This window comes from Saxophila tyrrhenica (assembly GCF_035928015.1).
Source record: "Saxophila tyrrhenica strain CCFEE 5935 chromosome Unknown scaffold_9, whole genome shotgun sequence".
NCBI lineage: Eukaryota > Fungi > Ascomycota > Dothideomycetes > Mycosphaerellales > Extremaceae > Saxophila > Saxophila tyrrhenica.
Window position 1 is genome coordinate 274,964 of NW_027041741.1, and position 24,294 is coordinate 299,257.

Genomic DNA, 24,294 nt, shown 5'->3' on the forward strand with positions numbered 1-24,294 from the left:
TGGTTGCAGCGCTTGTATTTGCGGGATTCATTGCATAGCAGGGGAGTGTTTTGAGCGTTTCCGTGGTTTGAGCGTTCAAGCGATTTGCATGGCAGCCACGAAGGCACGAGCGTGTGTACTACCTTACATGTAGAGATATGCCTCACGGCAGGGTATCGGAAGCAGATTCCTCATCAATAATTCAACACGTGCTCTCTCTCACACTAAAGTAGGTACCCCAGCGGGGCTGCGAAGATCAGGTACTTAGCGCGCGGTGCATGAAGAACTATGAAGCTCGTGCATAAGGCCGGCGACAAGCGGTTGAGATGGCATGCACAACGAATTGAAGCAGTTACAATTACGTGAAGGTCGCGAAAACTCTGACCTGGGCAGGCGGGCATGTGAAGAAGCTGAATACGTGTCTTGCGTCTCATCCTGTGACACGGGGATAGATAAGGCGAGACCTCGTCCAATGCCTGGAGAGCTGACTCTCGACCGCCTTTGAAGATCACTCACTACCTTGCTTGAGAAAGATACAACCGCACGATAGATCGGCGTCCGTGAGGAGAACATTCCTTGCATTCAAGACCACGACGACATCACACCTCACACCTTGGAGCTGACAACAGCCACCCAACCGCAACCATGGCCTCACCCCAACCCAACGGCAGCAGCGCCGACAACGAAGGCAACACGAACGGCGCAACACTACCGCAGAACAAACTCCTGGAAAGAGTCGTCCGCACCCCCGGACGCCAGCCCTCCCCCCAACCCACCCACCTCTCCGTCCCCGGCTCCGTGCAAAGCCATGTCCTCCACGAAACCGGCTCGGGCTACGTCGCGCCCAAATTCGAAGGCAAGTCGCAGCAGATGGAAGAAGTCATGGACGCCGTGGAGGACAAAGGCTTCATCCCGGCCGACTTGGTGGAGAGCGAGACGAAATGGTTCTACAACGAGCTGGGGATCGACGACATGTATTTTAGCACCGAGACGTCGGCGGATATCGTGAGCCATATCCACTCGCTGTACGCGGCGAAAGTGGCGGCGTACGCGCGGGATGATCGGCAGATGGAGATCCGGCTGGATAAGGAGGCGAGTGATCATGCGGTGTATATTGATACGAGTCTGCCTGGGGTCACGGCGCTGGGGGGGAGTAAGTTTGAGCAGCGGTTGGAGGAGAAGTATCTGGATGGGAGTAGGGGGTTGAAGAGCTTCCGCGTGGAGTCGTTCAGGTCGCCGAGTCAGATGCCGGATGGGGGGGATGCGTCGTTGAGGTGTTATTTTGTGTATCAGAGCGTGTTCAAGAACCAGAACCCGGAGGAGGGGGAGACGAGTATCGATGTGCTCGCGGATCAGCGGTTTTTGCAGAAGGCGACGAAGAATACCAAGGAGATCTACCAGCGGTTGATGGAGAGGGCGGTGACTCGGCATGGCCCGGTGCTGGATATGTACGAGATTGCGGGCACGAGGGAGAAGCGGTTGATCGTGGGCTTCAAGCAGGGGTCCGCGTTGGGCATGTTCGCGGCGCTGAGCGATCTCTACCATTACTATGGTCTGACGTCTTCGCGGAAGTACGTGGAGCAGTTCAGCAATGGCATTACGATCATGTCGCTGTATCTGCGGCCGACGGCGGGGAATTCGACGAAGCATCCGCCGATTGAGGCGAGTATACATCAGATTCTGAAGGAGATCTCGTTGTTGTACTGCATTCCGCAGAACAGGCTTCAGGGGCACTTCATCAGTGGAAGATTGTCTCTGCAGGAGTCCATCTATGCGCATTGCGTGTGGGTGTTTGTGCAGCACTTCTTGAACAGGCTGGGGAATGAGTACAACACGCTCATGTCTGTGCTGGACTCGAGCAACAACGTGCATGCTGAGCTGCTGTCGAAGCTGAAGAAGCGGCTGCGGACGGAAACCTTCACTGCGGATTACATCCTCGAGATCATCAACCAGTACCCGGACCTCATCCGCTCGCTGTACCTGGCCTTTGCGAGCACGCACTATGTCCAGACCAGAGGCGAGCAAGACGACTTCCTACCAACACTCTCCTACCTCCGCATGACCGTCGACAAGGTCTTCACGGACGCCGAGCTCAAAGACATGATCTCGAAGACAGCAGTCAACGAGCACCACGAAATGGTCATGACGGCCTTCCGCGTCTTCAACCAGGCCACGCTGAAGACCAACTTCTACACCCCCACCAAAGTCGCCCTCTCCTTCCGGCTGAATCCCAGCTTCCTACCATCAGAAGAGTACCCACAGCCTCTCTACGGCATGTTCCTGGTCATCGGCTCAGAGTTCCGCGGCTTCCATTTGAGATTCCGGGATATCGCGCGTGGTGGCATTCGCATCGTCAAGTCTAGGAGCCGCGAAGCGTATGCCATCAACACGCGATCGCTGTTCGACGAGAACTACAACCTCGCAAACACGCAGCAGAGGAAGAACAAGGATATTCCTGAAGGTGGTAGTAAGGGTGTCATTTTGCTTGACATCCAGCATCAAGACAAGGCGACGGTGGCGTTTGAGAAGTACATCGATAGCATTATGGACTTGCTTTTACCGCCGACAAGCCCGGGGATCAAAGACCCGATTGTGGATCTGCATGGGACGGAGGAGATCCTGTTCATGGGACCGGACGAGAACACAGCCGATCTCGTCAACTGGGCTACAATGCACGCCAAAGAGCGAGGAGCGCCCTGGTGGAAGTCCTTCTTCACCGGCAAAGCGCAGCGACTCGGCGGCATCCCCCACGACAAATACGGCATGACCACGCTCAGCGTCCGCGAGTACGTCCTCGGCATCTACCGCAAACTCAACCTCCAACAAACCCAAGTCCGCAAGTTGCAGACAGGCGGTCCCGACGGCGATCTCGGCTCCAACGAGATCCTGCTCGGGGACGAGAAATACTGCGCCATCGTCGACGGATCCGGCGTGCTCGTCGACCCCAACGGCCTGGATCGCAGCGAACTGCTGCGGCTGGCGAAAGAGCGCAAGATGGTCGTCAGCTTCGACGTGTCCAAACTCTCTAGTGCTGGCTACCGCGTGTTGGTGGAAGACATGAACACCACCCTCCCCTCGGGAGAGGTCATCAACAACGGCACCACGTTCCGCAATACCTTCCACCTGCGCAACCAAGAACACTACGACGTCTTCGTGCCCTGCGGGGGTCGACCCGAATCGATCGATTTCTCCAGCGCCAGCCGCTTGATCTCCGAAGGAAAATCTACCATTCCTTATATCGTCGAGGGAGCCAACCTCTTCATAACCCAAGAAGCCAAGCTCCGCCTCGAAAAAGCCGGCTGCGTCGTCTTCAAAGACGCTTCCGCCAACAAGGGAGGCGTCACGAGTTCATCCCTCGAAGTCCTCGCCTCCCTGTCGTTTTCCGACGACGAGTTCGCAAAACACATGTGCTGCGCCGAAGACGGCACGATCCCGGATTTCTACTCCGAGTACGTGAAGCAAGTCCAATCCATCATCCAGAACAACGCACGACTCGAATTCGAAGCTATCTGGCGCGAGCATGAGAGCAGTGGGGTGGCGAGGAGTATCCTGTCCGATCGCCTGAGCGAAGCGATTACAAGGATGGACGAGGAGTTGCAGGGCACGATGTTGTGGGAGAACGGTGAACTGCGGGATAGTGTGTTACGAGACGCGCTGCCTAATCTGCTGCTGCAGAAGGTGGGGTTGGAGAGGATTTTGGAACGGGTGCCGGATGGGTATTTGAGGGCTGTGAGTCTTTCTGTCCCAACTGTATTGTGGATACTGGAATTGTGCTGATGGCTTTTTGCAGATCTTTGGCTCGTACTTGTCGAGTCGCTTCATCTACACGATGGGCATCTCGGCGTCGCCGGTGAGCTTTTTCGCCTTTATGCAGGAGAGGATTGTGAAGATGCAGAAGGGGCGGTAGATCCGTCGAGGGCGTTCTTGGAGCCATAATGGGTGGAACAGGCGCTGGCGCTCATGCTAGGCGTTATGATGGCTGATGAGAGGGCCATGACGATGAGGATGGACGTTTGTAGGACCAGAAAGTTTCCCAATGACATGGCGGCAACGACTTCTCCGCCGTCCAACGGGGGGTATGAATGTCTTGATGAAGGGTTTAGTACGTTGGCGACGCTGCCTCTTTCCCGGCGGCATCAACGTCGTCGTCGACGCTCCAGCATGTGAACACGTGAGCTACAAGTATGTGTACACCGATGGAGCCAGGTCTCTGCAGCTCGTTCTCTCGTATCAACTCGCACTCATAGGCTCGGACGCCGCTACCTGTGCCCACACCTACCCCTATCCCATCCTCCCCGGACCCAGCAACGCCACGCTAAAAGCCAGCACCCTAACCCCGTCATAGCCCATAAAATCATCCACACGGAGATCCAGCCACCCTTCAAAGCGTCAAAACATCAAACTTCACTCCTCCCCCTCCCCTCCCGTCTCAACCTCGCCTTCCGCAACCCCTCCTCCACCCTCCCCCTCCTCCACGTACAGCCCTCAGCAAAGTCGCACCGCGCGCACTTATACGCCTCCTCGACCTCCACGCCCACCGTTGCGCGCTCGCCTTTCCACCAGGCCATTTCGCTTCGCAGGTAGGCGTTGATGATTGGGGGGTCGAAGAAGAAGACGCGGGTGCCGATTATGGAGCCGGCGGGTTCGGTGGCGCTGTGGGCGGAGGCGGTGCGGAAGGAGGCGGTTAGGAGGGGGGAGATTGAGGGGGAGGTGGTGGGGGGGAAGGTGAGTTGGAATTCGGAGATCATGAGGGTCCAGAGGGCGGTGAGGGTGTTGTGGGCCAGCAGCACGGTCAGGGGGTCTTCGCGGCCTGGTTCGAGGGCTTCGCTGTCGTTCTGGCTGGTGGGGGGAGGGACGTTGAGGTTGGCGATCTCGGCGATGAATTTGTCGCTGAAGGTCGTGTGCGGATCGAGGCCGTAGCGGGTGAAGACTGTGTCTGCTGGGACCTCGTTGGCGGCGAGGGAAGTGAGGAGGCGGTGGTAGAGCATGAGCTGCATGTGCGTCGGGCGGGAGGCTGCGCCGGGGCCGGGGAGGGTGCGAGATTGGCGGGTCTTGATATCTTTGAGGTAATAAGTTCGTGGTTTCTCTGGATGTAGGGTACCAAGAAAGGCGCTGTCGTTCTGCAGCAACCCGTTGGTCTGCGAGCTGGTAAGAAAGTCCGTCAAAGTCTGCTGCCCAGGCGCCAGCTGCTCGACCTTCTTCCCCTTCTTACCACCCTTCGACGCTCCACCATCCAGCATATCCGCCTCCATCTGCTCATCCGGACACGTCGTGCTAATCTCATCAATAATCCCAATCACCACCTCACCCTGTAACACCCCCCAAACCTCCAGCTCCCTCGTCAAACCATCCTCCCTCAGCGTCCGCAATCCCTCAATCGTATTCCATATCCTCAGCCCAAAAGCATCTTCCTTCGACACCGTCTCCACCGGCACGGCAGTGTGTACCTGCTCCTCGAGCACCTTATGCACCTTGGACCCCTCCTTCATTGCCTTCGTCGCCCGTATCCGTCCGTATTTCGAGAGGTTGTACTCATACTGCTGCTCGCACCACGCCGGGCTGACGAGATCAGTGACTGAGAGCGGCTTCTTGGGCTTCGTCCGCCATCGCTCGATCGGTGAGCGTGTGTCGGTCTTCAGATCCACTTCTTCCTGTTGCGTCTGGGTTGCCTGACTCTCATCCTGCCGCACAGCTACAAGTCGCTAGTCAGCCCATTAGCCATCTATCCACCACTCCATCCCCCAGTGAAGGTACTCACGCGAGAATTGGCCCCGGTTGATCTCGTCGTACTCGATCTCCACGCTCGCCTCCTGGGCCCTCCTCGCACCAACGATGGCTTCGATGCGGGCACTGCTCTCACGCACGCTGTCCAGTGACTGCTGCAGCCGCGAAAGGCGCAGATGGATCCGCTGCTCCAGAGATTCATGCTCGACGGGGATGGGTATGTCCTCGATGCTGGCGAGGAATGACGGTTCTACGGGCGCCTGCAGTTCGGCTTGCGAGAGGAGGGAGAAGGCGGTTTCGTCGTCGATGTCGGAGCCATAGTCGCTCGCGTTATCTGGTGTTACGGTGGAGGTGTCGTTCTGCGAGAGTGAGATGGCCATGTTCTCATCATAGTGAAGTTGGTGTCGTGAGGAAGAGATGAAGTGTAGCCATCAATGATTGAAACGCGGGTTGACGCGAAGCTGTTTTCACGCGTTAAGAAGCTCAAGAGGTGTTGAATACAGCAGGATCGATCTCTGATACTGTGTACAAGAGTTCTATGATCTATTGCCATTTCTACGATGCTCTATCCAGCGGGTATCATGTCCCAATCATTCCCCTAATCCAGTAAGCCTTGCGCTCTATCCAACCTCTTTCAGAACGCCAACATGGTTAAGCGTAGTGATTGACCGAGTGTTCTCCCAACTTATGAAGATGGCACAGACGTGTCGGTTCGCCGCTGGGCAGCTCGTTGCCAACGGAAGAAGCTTGCGCAATCGGTGTTGTCCAAGGTTCGCTGGAATGCCGTGTCGAAGAACTTGTCCTCAATGATCCTCAGGACTCAGAGCACTTCGCGAAATCCTCGAGCGTCTCCCCAACTCCTCATGTCCACGCCCGCTCACTCACCCTCCTCCGCCTGCTCCTCAACCCTCCGCCTCTTCCTCCTCTTCTTCCCCTGCCCCCCAACATTCTCATCCGCCGCCGTCTCCCTCCCAATCTTCGCCGCCTGCCCCGAACCAACCCCCTCCTTCCTCGCCTCCATCTCATGCTCCTTGACCTCCCGATTCTCCTCCCTCTTATTCACCCACCCCAAATAACTCTGCCACCCAATCGCCACCACCCCGGCAAACACATTCCGATACTGCCAGGGGATAAACGTAAAACTGAAAGCCGTCACCGCCGGCCACACTTTCCAGCTATTCACCCAACTCACCGGCACCGCGTGCCTCACCCTCTCCCCTGCCTCCGCCCAACTGCCCCCCGCGAGCAACGTCTGCATGCCGAAGAAATACGTATTAAACACCGGCGTGAAAAAACACTGATTCACACAGATCTTCGTGGTGATGCTCAACGCCCAGCTCCCGGCGAAATTGAAATTATTCCCCAAAAAGATGAACCACTTATAGCTGGGGATCGAGCTTATACTCCCGATGAGCATGGCGCGCAAGCCGCGGATGGGCTCGTACTCGCCGTCGAGGAAGACGTTGCTGCCGATCGTTTGCGAGCAGAGGTCGCCGAGGTAGTAGATCACGAGGGAGGACTCGAGTTGGGTGGTCAAGGGGGAGCGGTTCTGCATGCGGCCGTAGGCGCGGAGGGGGCGCATGAAGGGGTCGATCCAGGCCCAGGAGGGGCCGGGGATGGTGTGTTGTCGCTGGCCGGCATTGGCGGCGTTCGAGGAGGTACTGCTGGAGGAGGAGGAGCCGTTCGCGGAGCCGTTGGTGCCAGGAGAGGCCTTCGTAGACTCATGTCTGGCGTGGTGGTTGCGCAGGATATTGCGATTGACCTGGGCGTGTAGGCGCGAGAGGGTCGACCGTCCGAAGAGGAAGTGGACGGTCATTGTGGATCTGAGGCTCTCGTGAGAGGCGGCATTGACGGCCAGGAGGCTAAGGATGTTGTGGAAGATATTCTTGTAAAGCCATAGTTACTGTGGGCACGCTCAATGGCGATGCGACATTTTTCGTCGGTCTTAATGAATGAGAGGTGGAGGTTCTGCTGCGAGTTCGGCAATGCGGGTCGAGCTTGGTGCACTTCGGATACAGGTACAGTACGAAGAATTGGAGGACCGCTGCATACCACCAGCATTCATGTGTATTGTTCCCGTACGAGTGATTCCAGTATAGGTGCTGTCAATGTGAGGGAATACCGACAAGTCGACGCGTAAAGCATCGGAACTCCCTTCCAGCCGGCAAAACAACGAAAGAAGCATCTCGGCGCCGGAGGCTGATTGCGCCCGGCAGTGAGGCAGGCAGCAAGCAAATTAGAGAAGCGTGTCATGGAAGGATGATGAGAAGATGAGAAGCAGTATTATCTGAAAGGCCTTCTGCCTGGTATCATTGTCATTATGATACATCGCTCGCATGATGTGCCCCCTTTGAACCACCCGGTGCACCACTGTGATATCTCAACCCATGCCCACCTCTCGAGTCCTGAACGCCATGATGATAGAATAAACAACCACAACAAGCCATGCCCATCGCCCGTCACCCAAGCCCAAATGCCAGCCGTTGCTGACTAGCCATGTTGCCGGAGGAGGTCGAGATGGTCGTGTCGCTCATGTGGTCGTGTTGTTGATGTGAGGTAGAAGGAGAGTCATCGCTTACGAGCGCTCACCACGGAGGCGGCGCGCGAGCTGGATGTCCTTGCTCTGGATGGTGACACGCTTTGCGTGGATGGCGCAGAGGTTGGTGTCTTCGAAGAGCGAGACGAGGTAGGCCTCAACGGACTCCTGGAGGGCGCCGATGGCCGAGCTCTGGAAGCGCAGGTCGGACTTGAAGTCCTGGGCGATCTCACGGACCAGACGCTGGAAGGGCAGCTTGCGAATGAGGAGCTCGGTCGACTTCTGGTAGCGACGGATCTCACGGAGGGCGACGGTACCCGGCTTGTACCTGTGAGGCTTCTTCACACCACCGGTGCTGAGAGGTTGTTAGCATGTGAAGGCTGAGGTGAAGTTGATGGTGTGAAGTGACTTACGATGGCGCGGACTTGCGAGCTGCCTTGGACGCGAGCTGCTTACGTGGGGCCTTGCCACCAGTGGACTTGCCTGTTGGTGGTATGTTAGCAGATGTTGTGAGGTGATGTTGTGAAGGTGAAGTCGCGTCAGGCTGCAGCCAGGTGGCGGCGACCACCATGTGCAGATTGCGACGGTGAGGTTGATGGCAGTGATGACTTACGCGCTGTCTGCTTGGTACGGGCCATTGCAGTGGTTGTGTTGTGTGGTGATGTGTTGTTGAGTTGTTGTGATGGGTGGATGTTGATGAGATAATGTGGTTGAGAGTGGATGTGGATGGAGAGGAACAAGTTTGGGTGGTGGGGGAAGCGGAAGATATGGAAAGCGGGCAGGCTGTGTAATCACCTTCCGAACTTCTCAGATCAATCGACTGGAAAGCGCGCGTGCTTGTTTGACATGCACGGACCCCGAATTTGCGTGAAGGAAAGAACGAGTTTTGTTGATTGCGCTGGATCGGGCTTAGCGCGCTCACAATCAACGCAGCTGCTTCGTGATACGCGGGCAGGCGCGAAACAGCGCCGCCTCTCTTTATTCCCCACCATCCGCCCTTCCAGCTTTCTGTTCCTCATCCACTCACAACCACAACGCGTCTACACCACAACATCCATCAACTTCCATCAATACCACTCTACCTCTCCAACTCTCAACCACCCACCCACACATCAACATGACTGGACGTGAGTACAGCCTTCCACAAACACCACATCATCCGTCTTCCATATGCTAACGCTCCATCAACAGGCGGCAAAGGTGGCAAGGGCCTCGGCAAGGGCGGTGCGAAGCGTCACCGCAAGATTTTGCGCGACAACATCCAGGGCATAACCAAGCCTGCCATCCGTCGTCTCGCGCGTCGTGGCGGTGTCAAGCGTATCTCGGCCAGTACGTCCTTCACTCACACATCCACAGCCTCGAACAACATCTGACATCTCTCCCAGTGATCTACGAAGAGACCCGCGGTGTCCTCAAGACCTTCCTCGAAGGCGTGATCCGCGACGCAGTCACATACACCGAGCACGCGAAGCGCAAGACCGTCACCTCCCTCGACGTCGTCTACGCGCTCAAGAGGCAAGGCCGCACTCTCTACGGCTTCGGCGGTTAAACAACCACACCACCACAAACCTCTCCGACTTCGATACCCTCAACCACATCAACACATCATCATCCTTTTTGCATGTTTCCATGACGACTTTCAGATATCCATCAGCATGATGCAGCGGCTCAAGCGGTGAGCTGGCGAGATGGACGGCGCGCGGTGGGCGGGGTCATGGCAATGGGAATGCAGGCTGCAGACATGGCCTTGCTTGTTTTTGAGTGCAGTGCTTTGTAGTATAACGGCTCAGGGCGTTTCATGGTGAATAGTCGAGCTGCTGCAAATGAGAATACTACATCCACCACCATCTTGCTTCATTCCTCTCTTCCTGTTCTCGCGCTCGTCTGCTGTTTACCTTATGCTTCGAAGAAGGCGCGCGCCCTGGAGTGCAAGGACCACCGCGTTGTTTTGCCTTCAGCCTGGCAGATGTCCGGTCTGGCCTTGCTGCATGAGCGAAGGCAAGGCAGGCCGGAGGAAAGGGCTTCTCGTTCTGCAAGTCCGGTCCGTCTGCAAGTACGAGAGCGAGCAACATCCATCTCCCTAGCAGCAACTGCCTTCCTTACATGTAATGCCAAACTCTCTCTCCGTCATTGCCCGCGTCGTCGTCGATGGAGATGGAGGCGGACTTCCCCCATCTGCGCTGCTCCTGCTCAACGGCCCCGGTGGTTCCCTTTGACCCGCATACCATCGCATGAACATGAACCTCCCGTAGCTCAATCATCGCCATCTCTATCTCTCAGTGCCCTGCCTTCCGTTCGCTGTTGAGCATTCGTTCGGCGCAGGCGGCGCTTGCCTGGGGAGCCGTCGTGCTGGTGGCGATGGAAGCGGACGTGAGCGATGAGTGTGAGGGGGGAGTTGATGCCCTGCTGAAGCCTTTCGGTGATTCTGCTCATACGTGTATTTGTCTGGTACGCTATGCCCAGCCCTTCCCGTGAGCCTGTAGAGTATGTGCTTGCGTATTCGTCGTTGGGTCTTCTGTACATGGTTGAAGCCTCGAGGTTAGACGACCGATACAGACCGTCGACGACGGCAAAACAGTCCACGTAGACGACCCTACCAAGTTTCCAACCATCTCTGGATCGTCCATGTCATTACATTGATCGTTGTATGCCCCATCAATACTACACCAGGTCGAGAGAATCATCTCGCAGTATTCTATCTGTTTGATCAGAAAAGTGACCATACTCCCACGTTGACAAGCATACAGGTTCACCAAAACCACAGATTCCAAGCATATCAAAACATATATCCAGCTACCACGCCCGCGATGTCACTCCTACAACCACAAAAACGCCCAAATAACTCGGCCATAGTATAAAGAAGATATATGCCGAGTCTGAAAGTGATCCAAGCTGTAGAAGTGTTGTCGTCGCTGTCGCCGTCGACTTGGACTCGCAACCCCAACCCTAACCCTCAGTCCAAAACAGCTCAAAGCGCTTCAGCAACACTCTTCCCTACGAGGAGAGAGCCTTCGACGACGTAAAGTGACAACGTGAATGCAGTAGACGAGGCAGAAGAGTGCGTCAGGTAGTGAAACAGGTTTCGTTCGTCTAACTATCCTACATCTACACCCCTGGCCCCCATCACCTCTAAGCTCCACCCTCATTACCAGGCGTCCCAGTATCAGTCCCATGCATCGCCTCAGCAAACGCCGACTCCCCCTCCCCGTCGCCCAGCCCGTCAAAATCCAACAACCCGTCGTCCCCTCCTACCCCTCCGTCCCCCATATTAGCCAGATCGTCGAACGTGCCGTCGTCGAAGAGGTTGGTCGTGCTATCTTCTTGTCCTTGGTCAAGCGACTTGGGGTCAGGGTTCGTGGAGAGGTGCGCGGAAGCTTCGTCGGGTTGAGAAACTGTTTGCGCTGCTGGCGCGGGAGCGGAAGGGTCGGTGGGGGGTTGGGGGGTTGGCTGGTTCGAGGGAGCGGATTGTTGGCCGGTTTCGCCGAGGGTGAGGGGTGTGCCGGTCTGTGAGGGCGCGGCTTGCGTTGTGGAAGCTGCTTGTGCTGGAGTGTCGCCTGCGAGGGGTGTAGGAGCACCTTCGTTATCGCCTGTCTGCGGGCTGTGCTCGATGAAGTCGATATCGCCTTGGCCGACGTCGACGTCCATGTTCATGTCGTCCATTAACGAGTCGTCGCCCATGTTCATTGACATGCCGCCCATGCCGTTGTTGTTGTTGTTGTTGTTGTTGTTGCCGGACATGAGGCCTTGATTAGGCTGCTGAGGTTGCGGGGTGGATTGGCCGTACTGCTGCTGCGCTGACATGGACTGCTGAGGCATCGAGTACTGCTGCGAGGTGTCTGCCTGCATCTGGTACTGCTGCTGGCCGTAGTCTTGCTGTTGGCCAGACATGTTGTTCGCGCCGCTCATCATCGCATCTTGCTGCTGGAAGTCATTCATGTCTTGCCCTCCCATGCCCATGTCATCGCTGACTCGCTGCTGCGCTTCTTCTCTCTCCAGCCCGCCCTTCTCAACAAGCGTCGCCTCATTCCCACCCTCAACCTTCACACCGAGCGTCTTTTCAACATCCGCGACGATCTGCTCTACCGTCTCCTTGCCTGCTCCTTCCTCCGCATGTCCATTAGTTGGCGGCCCTTCCAGTCTATAGGCTGGCGCCGCACTTTCATGCCCTTCCCACGTTGCATACCGTAACCGCTTCTCCGCCTGCAGAACCATGCTGCTCTTCTTCCACTCCGCCATCTTCTCTGCATGCTCCCGCTTCATCCTCTCAATCTCCGCCTGGCCCTCCTCAAGATGCTTCTCCACGCGCTTGCCGAACTCATCGATCTGCTCCTTCTTCAAATTCGTGAACGGCTGAGCCTCCTTTGCCCTCTCAGCAGCCTCCGAATCCTTCGTGATCGCTTCGACGGACGGTGGATCTAGGATACCCTCTGTTAGACCCTTCAGCGTGCCCATAAGTCCCATCCCAAGATCAGGCGGCACGATCCGAGCAGAGGCGTATGGAGATGAGAAGACCTCTTCCATCCAGCGATGATGTTGCATAAACCGCACCGAGCTGATCTCGCGAGGGGAGAGATGGTCGAAGAAGTCTCCCAAGCCAGTGTTCTCCTCCTCCTCAATGCTGTTGTCGTGCCCTTCACTAATAGACCCGGCAGCACCACTCGGACCTGAGTGTCGCGCTCGCTTGGCCGGCGGCTGCTGCATAGGATAATTCGTCTGCGATGGGTACCCTCGTTGTTGCTGCAACATCATCTGCTGCTGCGGTGTCATCCCTTGCCCGTACATGCCATGCTGTGGCATCTGCTGCATGCTGTTCGGAACGCTGATCTGCGGCCAGTGGTCGCGGTCGTGCAGCATAAAGTCCTTCTTCTCCAGTCTGCCCTGCTTCTCGAGCCATTGCCTCTCCTGCATCATCACGCGTGTCGGGTGAGGGATTGGGATCTGTCGGACATCCAGGACCATGTGAGGGTCCGTCCGGTGGTAATGCACGATCCAAAGGCTGGGGTCTGGCGGCGGTGCGTTGAGGCTAGGCGCTTTGTGAATGAAATGATACCTCGTTCGCGCGTGCGTAGCCATTTGGTCGAAGTTGGGTCTGAAGCCGACGGTGTGCACCAGCATTTCGACCGTGTAGCCGTTGAAGTCTTGTCTGTACGTCTGCTCTGGATCTGCCCAGACGTAGCCGTCGGAAGGGAAGCGCTGCTCACCATTGGCGCGCGAGATCCATTCAAGGAAGACGGTGCCATCTTGGGGAGCATTCAGGTAGGTCCAGGACATGGGCGCGGTCTGCTTGACGATGGTCGGGGCATCGAGGAGGTAGGCATGGGCTTGCTGGAGGCTGAGCGAGTGCAGGATTGGGAAGCGATGGCCGGATGTGAGGTGGACATGGTTTTGCTGGTGTTGTTAGTGGAGGTCTTCGGAGAGGGATGGTGTGGCTTACGAGCTGCTGCGCGACTCCATAGCTAGGGTCCTGCATGTTGGAGAGTATGCGACTGGCTGGCGACCAGACTCAATGGCGGAAAGGAAGAACGTAACGCGGGATGAAATCACATGTCGACGCTGTTCACACGGAGTGATGAGAGTCGCGCCTGCCCTGCGGATTGCGGCCGGCGTCCCAATCAGGCTACCGCGTCTCGGGCCGCAAGATTAGAGTTGCCAAGCCTCGGAGGCTGCTTTTCTCCTGTCGATTCTTTGCAACAACTCTGTTCCGCTTTCCATCCAAGGTGAGTTACTCTGAACCCAACATACAGCTCTACACATACTGACTCCCCTACCAGTGCACGGGCAGTACGCTTACCAGTGAGGATTCGTCCGAGGTAGCGTTTTTGCTAGTTGAAAACTATCAACTGACCACTTCTGTTGGTCTTCGGATCGGCAGGGAATTTTTGAAACCCATCAAGCGTCGCTTACGAGGCATCGCACATCACTTTTCATCAGACGTTTTGGCCTTTGCGCTGGATCCTGGAGAAGAGGTAGACGCACGATACATGGGACAATGAAGAGGGTTGCAGTGAAGGGTGATAAATTCGATGGCGCGACGCTGTGGTGAAGGACACTCGTGAGGTGAACGTCGATGAAGTCAGGTCAACACGCGCAATCGCAACAATAAGAACGCCTTGCTATTGATGTCTCTCTCATAGTTCATAACATCTCTTCGATCTCGCTGCTGTCTCTCAACTGTTGCGAAAATATCACCACGGCTGCCTGAAACACGACCATCTTACCACGTCCGATCATGGCTTCACTCTGCTCACTTCCAGCTCACATCATGAGCCCACCTGCAAAAAACGCAAAATCTCAGAGCCTTCCCATTACAACCGCAAGTACCGTAAACGGCAGGACACAGCATCCGTCACACTGCAGGAAGCCGACGCAAACACAGCTCGCAGTGACACCAACACCATCTTCCCGCCAGACACCAACCTTCGCTCCATCGATAAGCCCAACAGTGAAGGCACCATGGACACCCAATTCAAGCTGTCTCCCCTCTCCAACGACGAGCGACAGCAGTACTACCACCACCTCTTCGCCGACAAAACAGTCCCTCTCGCTAGCCTTCAAGCTCCACACGAGTGCAAAGTATGGCCCGCCTACGCCGACGAGATCTGGGCCGCCTTCCTCTACCACACCACCTTCCGCGTCAACGTCTGGGTGAACTACGATCCCACCTCCGCCCGCTTCTACAACGATCTCGACCCTCGCTATGAAAGCTGCGGTCAAGCCAACGCCTCACCATCCCAGGCAAGCAAGCTCCGCGCCACTCTGCCACCAAACGCGGAGCTCGGGTCGATAACTTTCGAGCTCGGCACGCCGTTCCAAAGCCTTGCCACCTTCAGTTTCTGGACTGAAGACTCGAAGCTCGATGTCGGCTCGCAGATGACCGGCAAGGTTCACTGGCACGTCGACAACGAGCACTGGGAGCTGAAAAGGTTCGTCATGCATACTGCGGCGCACCTCGTCAACACCTTTGCTCTGCCGTACGGCGCGCAGGGTCTCGCGCTGGAGGATATGGTGGAGATGGCAGGATGGTTTCGCCGCGTGCAGACGCAGGAGGAGGCGGAGTGGTATGAGGACGATGTTGACCAGGGTCCGTGGACGGTGGTGAGTAACGATTGGGAGCACAGCCATGGCTGGGTTTCGCTCGAGAGCAGCGGCAGGCGCTTTGGCGGTTAGGGGGGGAGAGAGAGACTTGACGAGCTTGATAGTGACGAGCGATGCCTTAACGACGACTACGAGCAATGCCGTGACGGATGAACATTCAAGAAGAAGCAAGATTTGCACAAGATGAGACCAGCGAAGCAGTTACAACGCCATGTGACTTACATACACGAAAAGCAAAGTCTTCCACGAGTCCATCCCTCTCCCATCACCCTCCCACCTCCCCCCTCAACCTCCTCGCCACCTCCACAAAGCCCTCCTCCCCCTCGCCCACCCACACATCCGGCAACCCCTCCCCCCTCAACTCGGGCCTCCTCTCCTCCCGCGGCCGCTCCACATAAACCGTCCCAAACCCACACCCCCTCGCCGCCTTCAAATCGTCCAAATGCGCCGCCACCAACACGCACTCATCGGGCTTCACGCCCATCTTCTCCGCCGCGCCGAGGTAGACTTTCGGATCGGGCTTGTAGCTCCGCCACATTTCGGCTGAGTAGATGTGCGTGAAGGGCATTTGGCCGAAAGTGACCATGTCTTCGAGCAAACTCACATTCCCGTTGGAAAGCGTGCAAGTGGCGAAGCCCAGCTGGTTCAGCGCGGCAAGCCCGGCTACAGTGTCAGGCCAGGGGGCGAGGCGGTGCCAGACCATGTTCAGTTGTTGGAGCGTGGGTTCGTCCCAGAGGGAGCCGTCGTGGGCGAGCATGTCCGGCGTGGCGTCGGCGGGTTGGCGCGGGAAGATGAGGTTGTGCGAGGTGAGGATGGAGTGCAAAGATTCGAGGTGGTGGGCGTCGATGGTTTTGAAGTCGGTGAGCTCGCCGGTGGCGATGGCGCGGACGAAGGTGAGGTAGCCGTTGCGCCATTCCTGGTGGCTGTTCAATCTGATGTGCTGTGGTTGGAGGAGGAGGAGCTTCTTACTTGTGCTATTTCGCCCCATTGCTCATATGTCTGTTCGTGGCGTTAGCAAGCGCTCTCGTCCTGGGAAGTCTTGTAGAAGAATGTGTCACCATATCAGTCGCCACCATCCGTATCCTCGTTGCGATGGAGGAAGTCGGATCGTTCAATGCCATTCTTGCTGCGTTCCATAGTGCATCTGTGACCGACGTCCTCCAGTCTACACAGGTACCGAAGACGTCGAAGAAGAGGGCTTTGGGCTTGGTTTTGAGTGCCATGATTGAGGAGGGTACAAACGTACAAAGGCTACCACCTACTGTTGTTTTCCTAGAACGCTTCGAAGAGATGTCATGATACAGCTGCTTCTACGTGAGCTACACCAGCTCGAAGCTATCCATCTTCAGCGATGTCGGCTACTGTTGGAGCACCACATTGTCCATTGCTGCACGCTGGACCGCTCACCGTTATGAGAACCTCACGGAGCTTATTAGTTGACAACTGCTTCGCTCGCCGAACATGAGTACTCCAGTATATCTGAAACGCACCGCCTGTGGCTGTCGTACTGGATCGTTGGTCGTGCCTACCCTGACCCTAATCCTAAGTCACGTGTAATGTTTCTAATTGGCCGCAGCCTGCATGACGCTAGCGTATGTTCATCAAGTTCCTGATTGCAGTGAAATTGGCAAGTTCTTTCAAAAAGCACGGAATCGACTCGGAAACTCGAGAAGAGGCGCCCAACTTCCACCCACAACTTCTGCCCAACATCACTTGCATTCGTGCGTACCCCGCCCAATCACTCCCCCTGGGCGCATTCCCGGCTCTTATCCGTCTGCAAAGCACGCATCGGGACCTCTCTCGGTAGGCCCTTCGGACGTTGCTCCGCGCCTAGAAATTGCACGATCGTCGACATCCTTTCCATGAATAGCGAGCAGACTTCAAGGAGGATGTTTTCCCCTGCTATCACCACGCAGATCGACACTCCTCCCCCGGGAGTCTCGAGCAGGGTGCGGAAGGCACCGAAGCCCAGACTGTCTGAAAAGCCTCGAAAGTCCCGTGGTTGGGATGTGCGGGTTGCTACCAGTGTTTTGGTAACGAGCTGACAGGCTTGACAGGTCGGGTCGGGTTCATGGCGATCGTTGTGAGGGGTAGGAAGGTGTTGAGAGTTGAGGGCACGGTGAGTTTCGGAGTGACACAGAGGATGCTGGAAAGACTGCGTTCGAGTCCGTCGTGGGCCTCCAATTCTTCGACCAGCGTTCATGGAGGTGTTGTTGTACAGCCGATATATCGACCGTAGCAGCTCGCCGTTCAACACTGCGTCTGACCTCTGACCAATGGCAAAATTCCCTATACATTGAGCTGTCTATTGGCAGACACGACCAGACTCTCACCTCACATGATCTGCTAGCCATGCGTTGGAAGAACCGACACACATGGTCGGTACCTTACGACATGTGGAGAATGCTGGTCGACCTCGCCAGCTGGCCTTGCTGGGTTGCATCGTTTGATCAGCAATCAAGGTGACCTGGTCGAGGGCCAGCCCTTCCACGACCAGGATCCTTCTGTCAACGTTTCGTCTCGATACCTATTATCGTGGTCTCGATGAGTTGCCCAGCGTGGGATCTGTCAATGCCCATCATCCCACGCACGTTCGACTAGTCGCGCAAGTGCGTGGCTATCACGAAGAAGGCTTGCGATCCTCATCACCCTCATCCCACCGAAAGCCTTTGCCATGACTACAGAACACTCTCCGGCGAGGCTGTCCACCACGCTCGCCGTTATCAACGGACGGGCCTCTGTCCTTAGCCGCATGCTGTAACCGAGCCATTCTACAGCGGATGCGGACAAGTCTGCCTGCCATCGGATCGTCCGAGTGAGATACTCAGGTACGATCCGTGATAGAGCTCTCTACCAGATCGCAGCAGCTCTCGGACGTAGGCCTTGCTGTGGAGGTGTCTCCGCAGCCTATTGGCTTCGAACTGCGGCACGCAAATGTACTCCCGGCGCTATACAATAGGTTTGCCGGACCGTCGACTTCCCACGCGCGAGCCATTTTGCTGGGCGCGGCAAGGCGCCCTCACCCCTGTCATTTGCAGACCCTAGATCTAGCATTCACGATAGTGTTTAGACGTGTCCAGAGGGACGAGACGGCCAAACCTCCACTGCTCCGACGTTGCAGAAGCTCCTCACGCAGTCGCTTTGCGGAGAGGTACCTTTTCGCCGCGAGCGCAGACGAGGCAGACCAGACAGACCAGACAGACTATCCTCGACACCACTGCAGGCTCAGTACAGTAGGGCAGCTCGCTTGGCCCGGGGGAAGTGGAGTCTGCGAGAAATTTTGCTTGCCTGCCCACATCAGCTTTGGAGGAGCAACCACGGGTTGAGAGATGAAGCGAATGCCACCCGCCCGCCGCTGATCCATGGTTCGGCAACTTCTTCACCCTCTCCCATCTACTGTACACCCTCGCAGACGTGTCTCGTCGCACGCAGTATTGTCTCTGAAGCGTCACGGCAGGAAGACGGACTGTAACACTGCACGTACCCGACCCAATCGTCCAATCCCATCGAGCTGCCCGTTTGGCACTGGTCTGCCGTTTGCAATCTATTGCCATGCGATCCGCACGTGTTGTTTGAGAAGGGACCCCCATCCTGCGCTCGGCACCAAAAAGATACATCCCGGCTCTGTCGTTTCCTTCCCTCCAACCTCCGGGGACTCGAAGGGCAAAGAGCTGCGGCCGACGATCTCTCTCCACCGACAACGTCGCTGTGCTCCCAGAAGAACGCGGGCACCAGGACTTTTCATCCCATCCCTCCGGCGCTTTCTGTCGATCTTTTACCTTACCTCCACTGCCTAACAAAGCTACGCCGAGTTCTCAGCAACAATTCCGCGACCTTGCATCTAGACCTCAACCAACTGACCCCTCGACTCTCTCTTCCGGGCCAATATATCGCGCTCTGTCGCCGGTAGCACGAGGACCATTCACTTAAAGGTTGACTCTAGGTTCAATACTGCTGTGGTGTGGGCCGAATTTAGCCAGAGAAGCGATCATTGGCCGACAACATTGGCTCCGGTCATTCCACAGCAGACTTTAAGGTGTTCTGTCACCAACCCGTGAACTGGTGTGGTAGCCGCAGCTGTATGGTTGCTGGCCGTCTGCATACCTGAGCTCCGGCGGAAACACTGGCCAGCAGCAACAACACCTTTCTCCCTCCGACCCCTCGAAATCCACATTCCAACGCACAAACAGCAGATCTTGAGCCACCATGTCTTCCGGGAAGATGACGATGTACAAGCTGGTGGTGCTGGGAGATGGAGGTGTCGGGAAGACGGCTCTCACCATTCAGGTAAGTGTGTCGTTCGTCTCGTGCAGGCAGCAAGCTAACGGCGCTCCAGTTATGCCTGAACCAATTCGTCGAGACGTACGACCCTACTATCGAAGACTCGTACCGTAAACAAGTACAAATCGACAGCCAGTCATGCATGCTTGAAGTGCTAGATACTGCCGGGCAAGAGGAGTACATTGCGCTCAGGGACCAGTGGATCCGCGACGGCGAAGGCTTTGTTTTGGTCTACAGCATATCCTCACGCTCGTCCTTCACGAAGCTGGAGAAGTTCCACCGCCAGATTCAGCGGGTCAAAGAGTCGGCTGCGGCAGGTTCGCCGACATACCCAGGCTCGCCCTTGTCACAGACAATGTCGAACGCATCGTTGGGACCGGCGCCTGTCATGCTGGTGGGCAACAAATGCGACAGGGTGACGGAGCGTGAGGTATCAACACAAGAGGGAAGCGCACTAGCGAAGAAGCTAAACTGCGAGTTTGTGGAAGCATCCGCGAAGAACTGCATCAACGTGGAAAAGGCATTCTACGACGTCGTGCGGCAACTTCGCAAGCAGCGAGTGTCAGGCCCATCGCGTCAGACTACTGGAAGAGACGGCATGAACACTGCTTTCAGCAAGTCGACACGCGCACAGTACATGTCGGACAGAGACTACGACCGCGAACCGCGTTACCGCAGGAAGACCAACCGCCAAAAGGGCGGCAGCAAATGCGTCATTCTCTGAGCGCTACACCCACAACAACTTGGAACCGTCGCGTGGCCTCCGCGAGTAGGGTTTGGCTCGCGCAGGCCGCAGGAAAAGACAATCAGATGATCGCAATCACGCTGCGGGCGCATGCGAGCCCGTTGCTTCTCATGCGGCGGGCGGCCTCATACGGCACAGTCACAAAGTTTGCATTGCTGTCGGCAGACTAGGTGGCTGTCTGCAGGCACGCCTCTTACGCGCAGCGGACCGCTCATCACCGTCTCCGCAGAAACAGCCAGCCAGCCGATCTCTCCACACCACCACTCGGACGCTTCCTGAACCCTGTCTGGAGAGAAGCGAGAAAGAGGGCGCAAGGGCTCGAACCTCGCGTGCGCAGCTACCGAGACACCGTTGAGCCAACCCCAGCTTTCACCCGGCAGGCGAGCAGTGCCGCATCGGCTGAATTCGAGTTGGTCGTTGGGAACGAGCTTGGATTATTGTCATTGGTTGGGTTGCAGAAACTGTGCTGCATGAAAACATTTCGGAGATTTTGCAACGGCTGCAGAAGCGCATGCAGGTCGGACGATGGCTGCCACTTCGGGCATCACCCCATGTCGAACGCCAAGGCAATGTCTGGTATTGGACGTTGGAGTGAGACAAGCGGCAGTTGGAAACCCCGGCATGTGTTCCGAAGTCCGTGGGAGCATGTACGCGAGACAATGAGGGTTGCTGCCGTGCTGTTGCTGGATGCCGGAGCTCTCGATACAGGCCTGCAGCATTACTGTGTCACCTGTCGCACATGCCCATACGGCGACCAGCAGCCTTTGAGTGAGATGGACTTCGGACTGGACTTGAAGCTTCAACAAATGAGGCTACGGCAGGTAGAGTCGAGGGTCGGCAGTCGAGAGACACGCTCTGCTCAGAAGCGTCTGATGAAGTAGCAAGCTACGTATTACAACGTAGCCACGAAAGCAGCATCTAAACCATACAACATCCGGAGCTCCCGTCTCATCCACTGCTCCCCTTCTTCACCCCCCTCGCCTCCCTCTTCCGCTCCGCCTTCTCCCTCTTGACCCTCCTCCACTGAACCCCATACCTCATCACCGGCACCAACGCCACCGTCGACAACACAAACAACAGCGCCAAAATCGTATACGCCCACCCAAACCCCACCCTCGCACTCATCGGCACAATCGCCGCGCTCGCCGCCGCCCCCAACAAACACCTACACACATTATTCGCCGCCGTGGCCGTCGCCGCTTTGCCGGGGTAAATATCCACCATCAGAATATTCAGCGCTTGGAACCCTGCTAATAGTGTGTAGCCGAGCAGGAAGAGCATGCAGATGGGTCCGGCGATGCTGACGCGGTGGTGGAGCAGCCAGCCGTAGGCTATTGTGCTGGCGGCGCCGAGGAGGAGGAGGGGCACGCCGATTTCCATGCGGGCTTTTTCGATGGGGAAGGTGGAGAGGTCGGCTTGGCGGCGGCGGTCGACGGGGAATTTGAGCGCGAGGGCGTGGCGGCGGTAGTTCCTGGGGTGGTCAGGGGAGGTTTTGGGGGTGGAGTGGAGGGGAGGGGTCTTACCAGTCTACTAGTTTGCCGGTTGAGAAGGTGGCGATGATGCCTCCGCCGCCGATGGGCAGGAACATCAGCGAGATGTGTAGCTCGTCGAAGCCGTAGACTTCTTGGAAGTTCTGCGAGGCGCCTGCGGAGATGGCGTAGAAGAGGGCCATTGACATGCCGGTGGCGAAGAGGATCAGAGCGGACTCCAGATCTGCCAGGACGACGAGCGTTCCGATGGGGTTGGGGATGGTGAGACGGAAGTTCTTACGCAGCTCGGCCAGCTTCTCTTGGTCGACCGGGATACCGTTCTTCTCGCGCTTCTTGAAGCGGATGCTGTCGGTGAGGTTCTTGCTTGACCTGGAAGGATCATGTGTTAGCTCTCAAGCTCTCAAGGGACGGTACTGGTACAGCTTACCATGGAGGAGGCACCGAGCCGTTGCCAACGATGTTCCGACACGTTTCTGGCAGGAAGAGGGCCATTGGGATCAGTGATACGACCGACAATATCAGAAGGAACCAGAAGATCCAATGCCAACCAGCGTACTGCGATATTACGCCTCCCAGCAGCGGACTCACAGAAGGACCGAGCAGAGTTCCCACCGAAGCCCAGGCAATGTACTGGCCTCGATCGGCCGAGACGATGCAGTCACCTACCAGGCCTTGGGCTAGAGCTATCGTGCCGCTACTGCCACCTGATTGCAGCATTCGAAGGAGTAGCAGAGCAATGTAACTGTTCTGCAAGGCGAGGGCGAGGTTGGCGATGATGTAGATGAAGAAGCATATGAAGTACGCGGGACGTCGGCCAGCCTTGTCGCTAAAGCCCGCTATCATCATTGGGGCGAGGCCTTGGATGATCTGAGGACATATCGACGTCAGTACTTGCTTTCTGGTAGCAGTGCTTCAGGCAAAGACTCACCAAGTACGTGGTGACCGTGATGTTGATCCGAGTGTTCGTAGTATTCAGATCGGCTGCGATCTCGTTGAGAGCCGGGTAGTAGATAGACCCAGTCATCTGGTGAAGCTGTCAATGGCAACTCCAATGTTTCTCAGCTTCAGGGTCATTAGACTCACCGGACTGAACAATCCCAAGAAGCTGCCCGCCAACACAATCGCTCGCTTCTGAGGCACAGTGAAGACCGAGTAGTCTTCGCTCGCCAGTACTGATGGTTGTGCTCCGTCGGACGCTTCGACATCTGTCTTCTCCTCATCGGTGTTCTGAATGTTGTGGTTGGCGTCGCTCGGTGGCATTTCCTTGACCGAATCGTGCTCGGAAGGTTGTCTCTGAATAGCACTCTCGTCGCTGGCATCGCCAGAGGTCTCCTGCTGTGCCGAGTTGTCCTGATTACCCTTAGTCCGGGCCATACTGGCAATTGTAGTCGGGCCGTCGAGGGTCGAGGGCCTGGGGGTGGCCTTGGGTGCTGAGATATGATGGCTTTTGGATTCAGGGAATCCAGGTGGACCAGTAACGCAGGCAATAGCGCTAGATGGGTATCCTTGTGTTCAATCAGGTGGTAAATGGAAGAATGGCATCGATCCGTATCCGTCCAAAAGCCAGGTATGTCCCTCTAACGCGGTGAAGCCATCCGGACACCGTCCTTCTGGCCTCTTATAATGCGACCGACGGAGGACGGGAATGGTAAGCTGCATCTTCCGAAGGTGCCCTTTCGAGGCCAGATTGTTGTTTCATTTCGCAGATAGACGGCGTTTAGACCTTGACATGTGACAATACGAAGTAACGTCGACCGATATCGGAGCAGCCTGATTGGGAAGGTAAATATCATTGATGAAAGCAAGCCTCAGGGTGGCCGACGAATTGTGCAGTAGAGAACTCGTTGATCGTCGCGAAAGCATCTTGACGCACCAAGCTGTTCCAAAAGAATCAGCATGGTGCAGCAGAGTGAGCTGGATCCTGCATACCACGACCTCGATCCCATCCTTCTGCCTCAACCGTCACACAAAATTCCTATCACATTCTTGCTCTGCTCAATAGCAGACGAAACTGGCCGCCCAATCGTTCCATCCCTCAGTCGACAAGTCCGGTATGCCAGGATACGACAGATCTCGTAGACTGCTACCGTCACACATAATCCCACTGTCCAATGTCGTCAGCCAGGTACCAGCTAGTACGTTACGAGATCGACTTGGAAGCTATTGGCATACCTGAAGATCGTACAACCGGAGCACTCAGGGCCCAGGAGAGAAACTAGTGATCCGGCCTGCGAACGGTAAATTGAACACAGCTGCGGTTCGTCAGCGTCGTAACATCCACAACCCCTGCGCCTGCCTGTGACGGCTTGAAGAGGGGAGACGTACTGCAGAGCCCAGGAGCCACACAGAGGTGCGTGCAATCTCCCGACCAGTCGAGATCACTGCAGACCCAGGAGCAGAGCAGGCTGGGCACACCGATGGTGGGGTTGAAAGGTCGCGGTGGC

The 24,294-nt window shown here is 56.6% G+C and overlaps 10 protein-coding genes across 10 annotated transcripts; 4 read left to right on the forward strand and 6 right to left on the reverse strand.

Moving 5' to 3' along the window:
• Positions 1-624: 624 nt before the first annotated feature.
• GDH2 (NAD-dependent glutamate dehydrogenase) lies at positions 625-3,886 on the forward strand (the record flags this gene model as incomplete). The annotated part of the gene is made up of 2 exons (XM_064803271.1): positions 625-3,708; positions 3,770-3,886. The coding sequence occupies 2 exons, from the start codon at positions 625-627 to the stop codon at positions 3,884-3,886; spliced, it is 3,201 nt and encodes a 1,066-aa protein (XP_064658186.1).
• A 490-nt stretch (positions 3,887-4,376) lies between these two features.
• Positions 4,377-6,083, reverse strand: LTR77_006030 (uncharacterized protein; the record flags this gene model as incomplete). Its single annotated transcript, XM_064803272.1, has 2 exons — positions 4,377-5,671; positions 5,738-6,083. The coding sequence occupies 2 exons, from the start codon at positions 6,081-6,083 to the stop codon at positions 4,377-4,379; spliced, it is 1,641 nt and encodes a 546-aa protein (XP_064658187.1).
• Positions 6,084-6,580: 497 nt separating this feature from the next.
• On the reverse strand, positions 6,581-7,519 carry LTR77_006031 (uncharacterized protein; the record flags this gene model as incomplete). The annotated part of the gene is made up of 1 exon (XM_064803273.1): positions 6,581-7,519. One exon carries the CDS (start codon positions 7,517-7,519, stop codon positions 6,581-6,583), a length of 939 nt encoding a protein of 312 aa, XP_064658188.1.
• Positions 7,520-8,278: 759 nt separating this feature from the next.
• Positions 8,279-8,877, reverse strand: HHT1_1 (histone H3.1; the record flags this gene model as incomplete). The annotated part of the gene is made up of 3 exons (XM_064803274.1): positions 8,279-8,594; positions 8,653-8,722; positions 8,853-8,877. 3 exons carry the CDS (start codon positions 8,875-8,877, stop codon positions 8,279-8,281), a joined length of 411 nt encoding a protein of 136 aa, XP_064658189.1.
• Positions 8,878-9,356: 479 nt separating this feature from the next.
• HHF1_1 (Histone H4) lies at positions 9,357-9,788 on the forward strand (the record flags this gene model as incomplete). The annotated part of the gene is made up of 3 exons (XM_064803275.1): positions 9,357-9,366; positions 9,431-9,568; positions 9,625-9,788. 3 exons carry the CDS (start codon positions 9,357-9,359, stop codon positions 9,786-9,788), a joined length of 312 nt encoding a protein of 103 aa, XP_064658190.1.
• A 1,580-nt stretch (positions 9,789-11,368) lies between these two features.
• LTR77_006034 (uncharacterized protein) lies at positions 11,369-13,709 on the reverse strand (the record flags this gene model as incomplete). The annotated part of the gene is made up of 2 exons (XM_064803276.1): positions 11,369-13,627; positions 13,674-13,709. 2 exons carry the CDS (start codon positions 13,707-13,709, stop codon positions 11,369-11,371), a joined length of 2,295 nt encoding a protein of 764 aa, XP_064658191.1.
• Positions 13,710-14,692: 983 nt separating this feature from the next.
• Positions 14,693-15,406, forward strand: LTR77_006035 (uncharacterized protein; the record flags this gene model as incomplete). Its single annotated transcript, XM_064803277.1, has 1 exon — positions 14,693-15,406. The coding sequence occupies one exon, from the start codon at positions 14,693-14,695 to the stop codon at positions 15,404-15,406; it is 714 nt and encodes a 237-aa protein (XP_064658192.1).
• Positions 15,407-15,599: 193 nt separating this feature from the next.
• Positions 15,600-16,557, reverse strand: LTR77_006036 (uncharacterized protein; the record flags this gene model as incomplete). Its single annotated transcript, XM_064803278.1, has 3 exons — positions 15,600-16,250; positions 16,304-16,333; positions 16,393-16,557. The coding sequence occupies 3 exons, from the start codon at positions 16,555-16,557 to the stop codon at positions 15,600-15,602; spliced, it is 846 nt and encodes a 281-aa protein (XP_064658193.1).
• Positions 16,558-19,540: 2,983 nt separating this feature from the next.
• On the forward strand, positions 19,541-20,339 carry ras2_1 (RAS2 protein; the record flags this gene model as incomplete). The annotated part of the gene is made up of 2 exons (XM_064803279.1): positions 19,541-19,621; positions 19,671-20,339. The coding sequence occupies 2 exons, from the start codon at positions 19,541-19,543 to the stop codon at positions 20,337-20,339; spliced, it is 750 nt and encodes a 249-aa protein (XP_064658194.1).
• Positions 20,340-21,308: 969 nt separating this feature from the next.
• On the reverse strand, positions 21,309-23,224 carry LTR77_006038 (uncharacterized protein; the record flags this gene model as incomplete). Its single annotated transcript, XM_064803280.1, has 5 exons — positions 21,309-21,831; positions 21,884-22,219; positions 22,278-22,717; positions 22,779-22,874; positions 22,934-23,224. 5 exons carry the CDS (start codon positions 23,222-23,224, stop codon positions 21,309-21,311), a joined length of 1,686 nt encoding a protein of 561 aa, XP_064658195.1.
• Between the last annotated feature and the right edge of the window lie 1,070 nt (positions 23,225-24,294).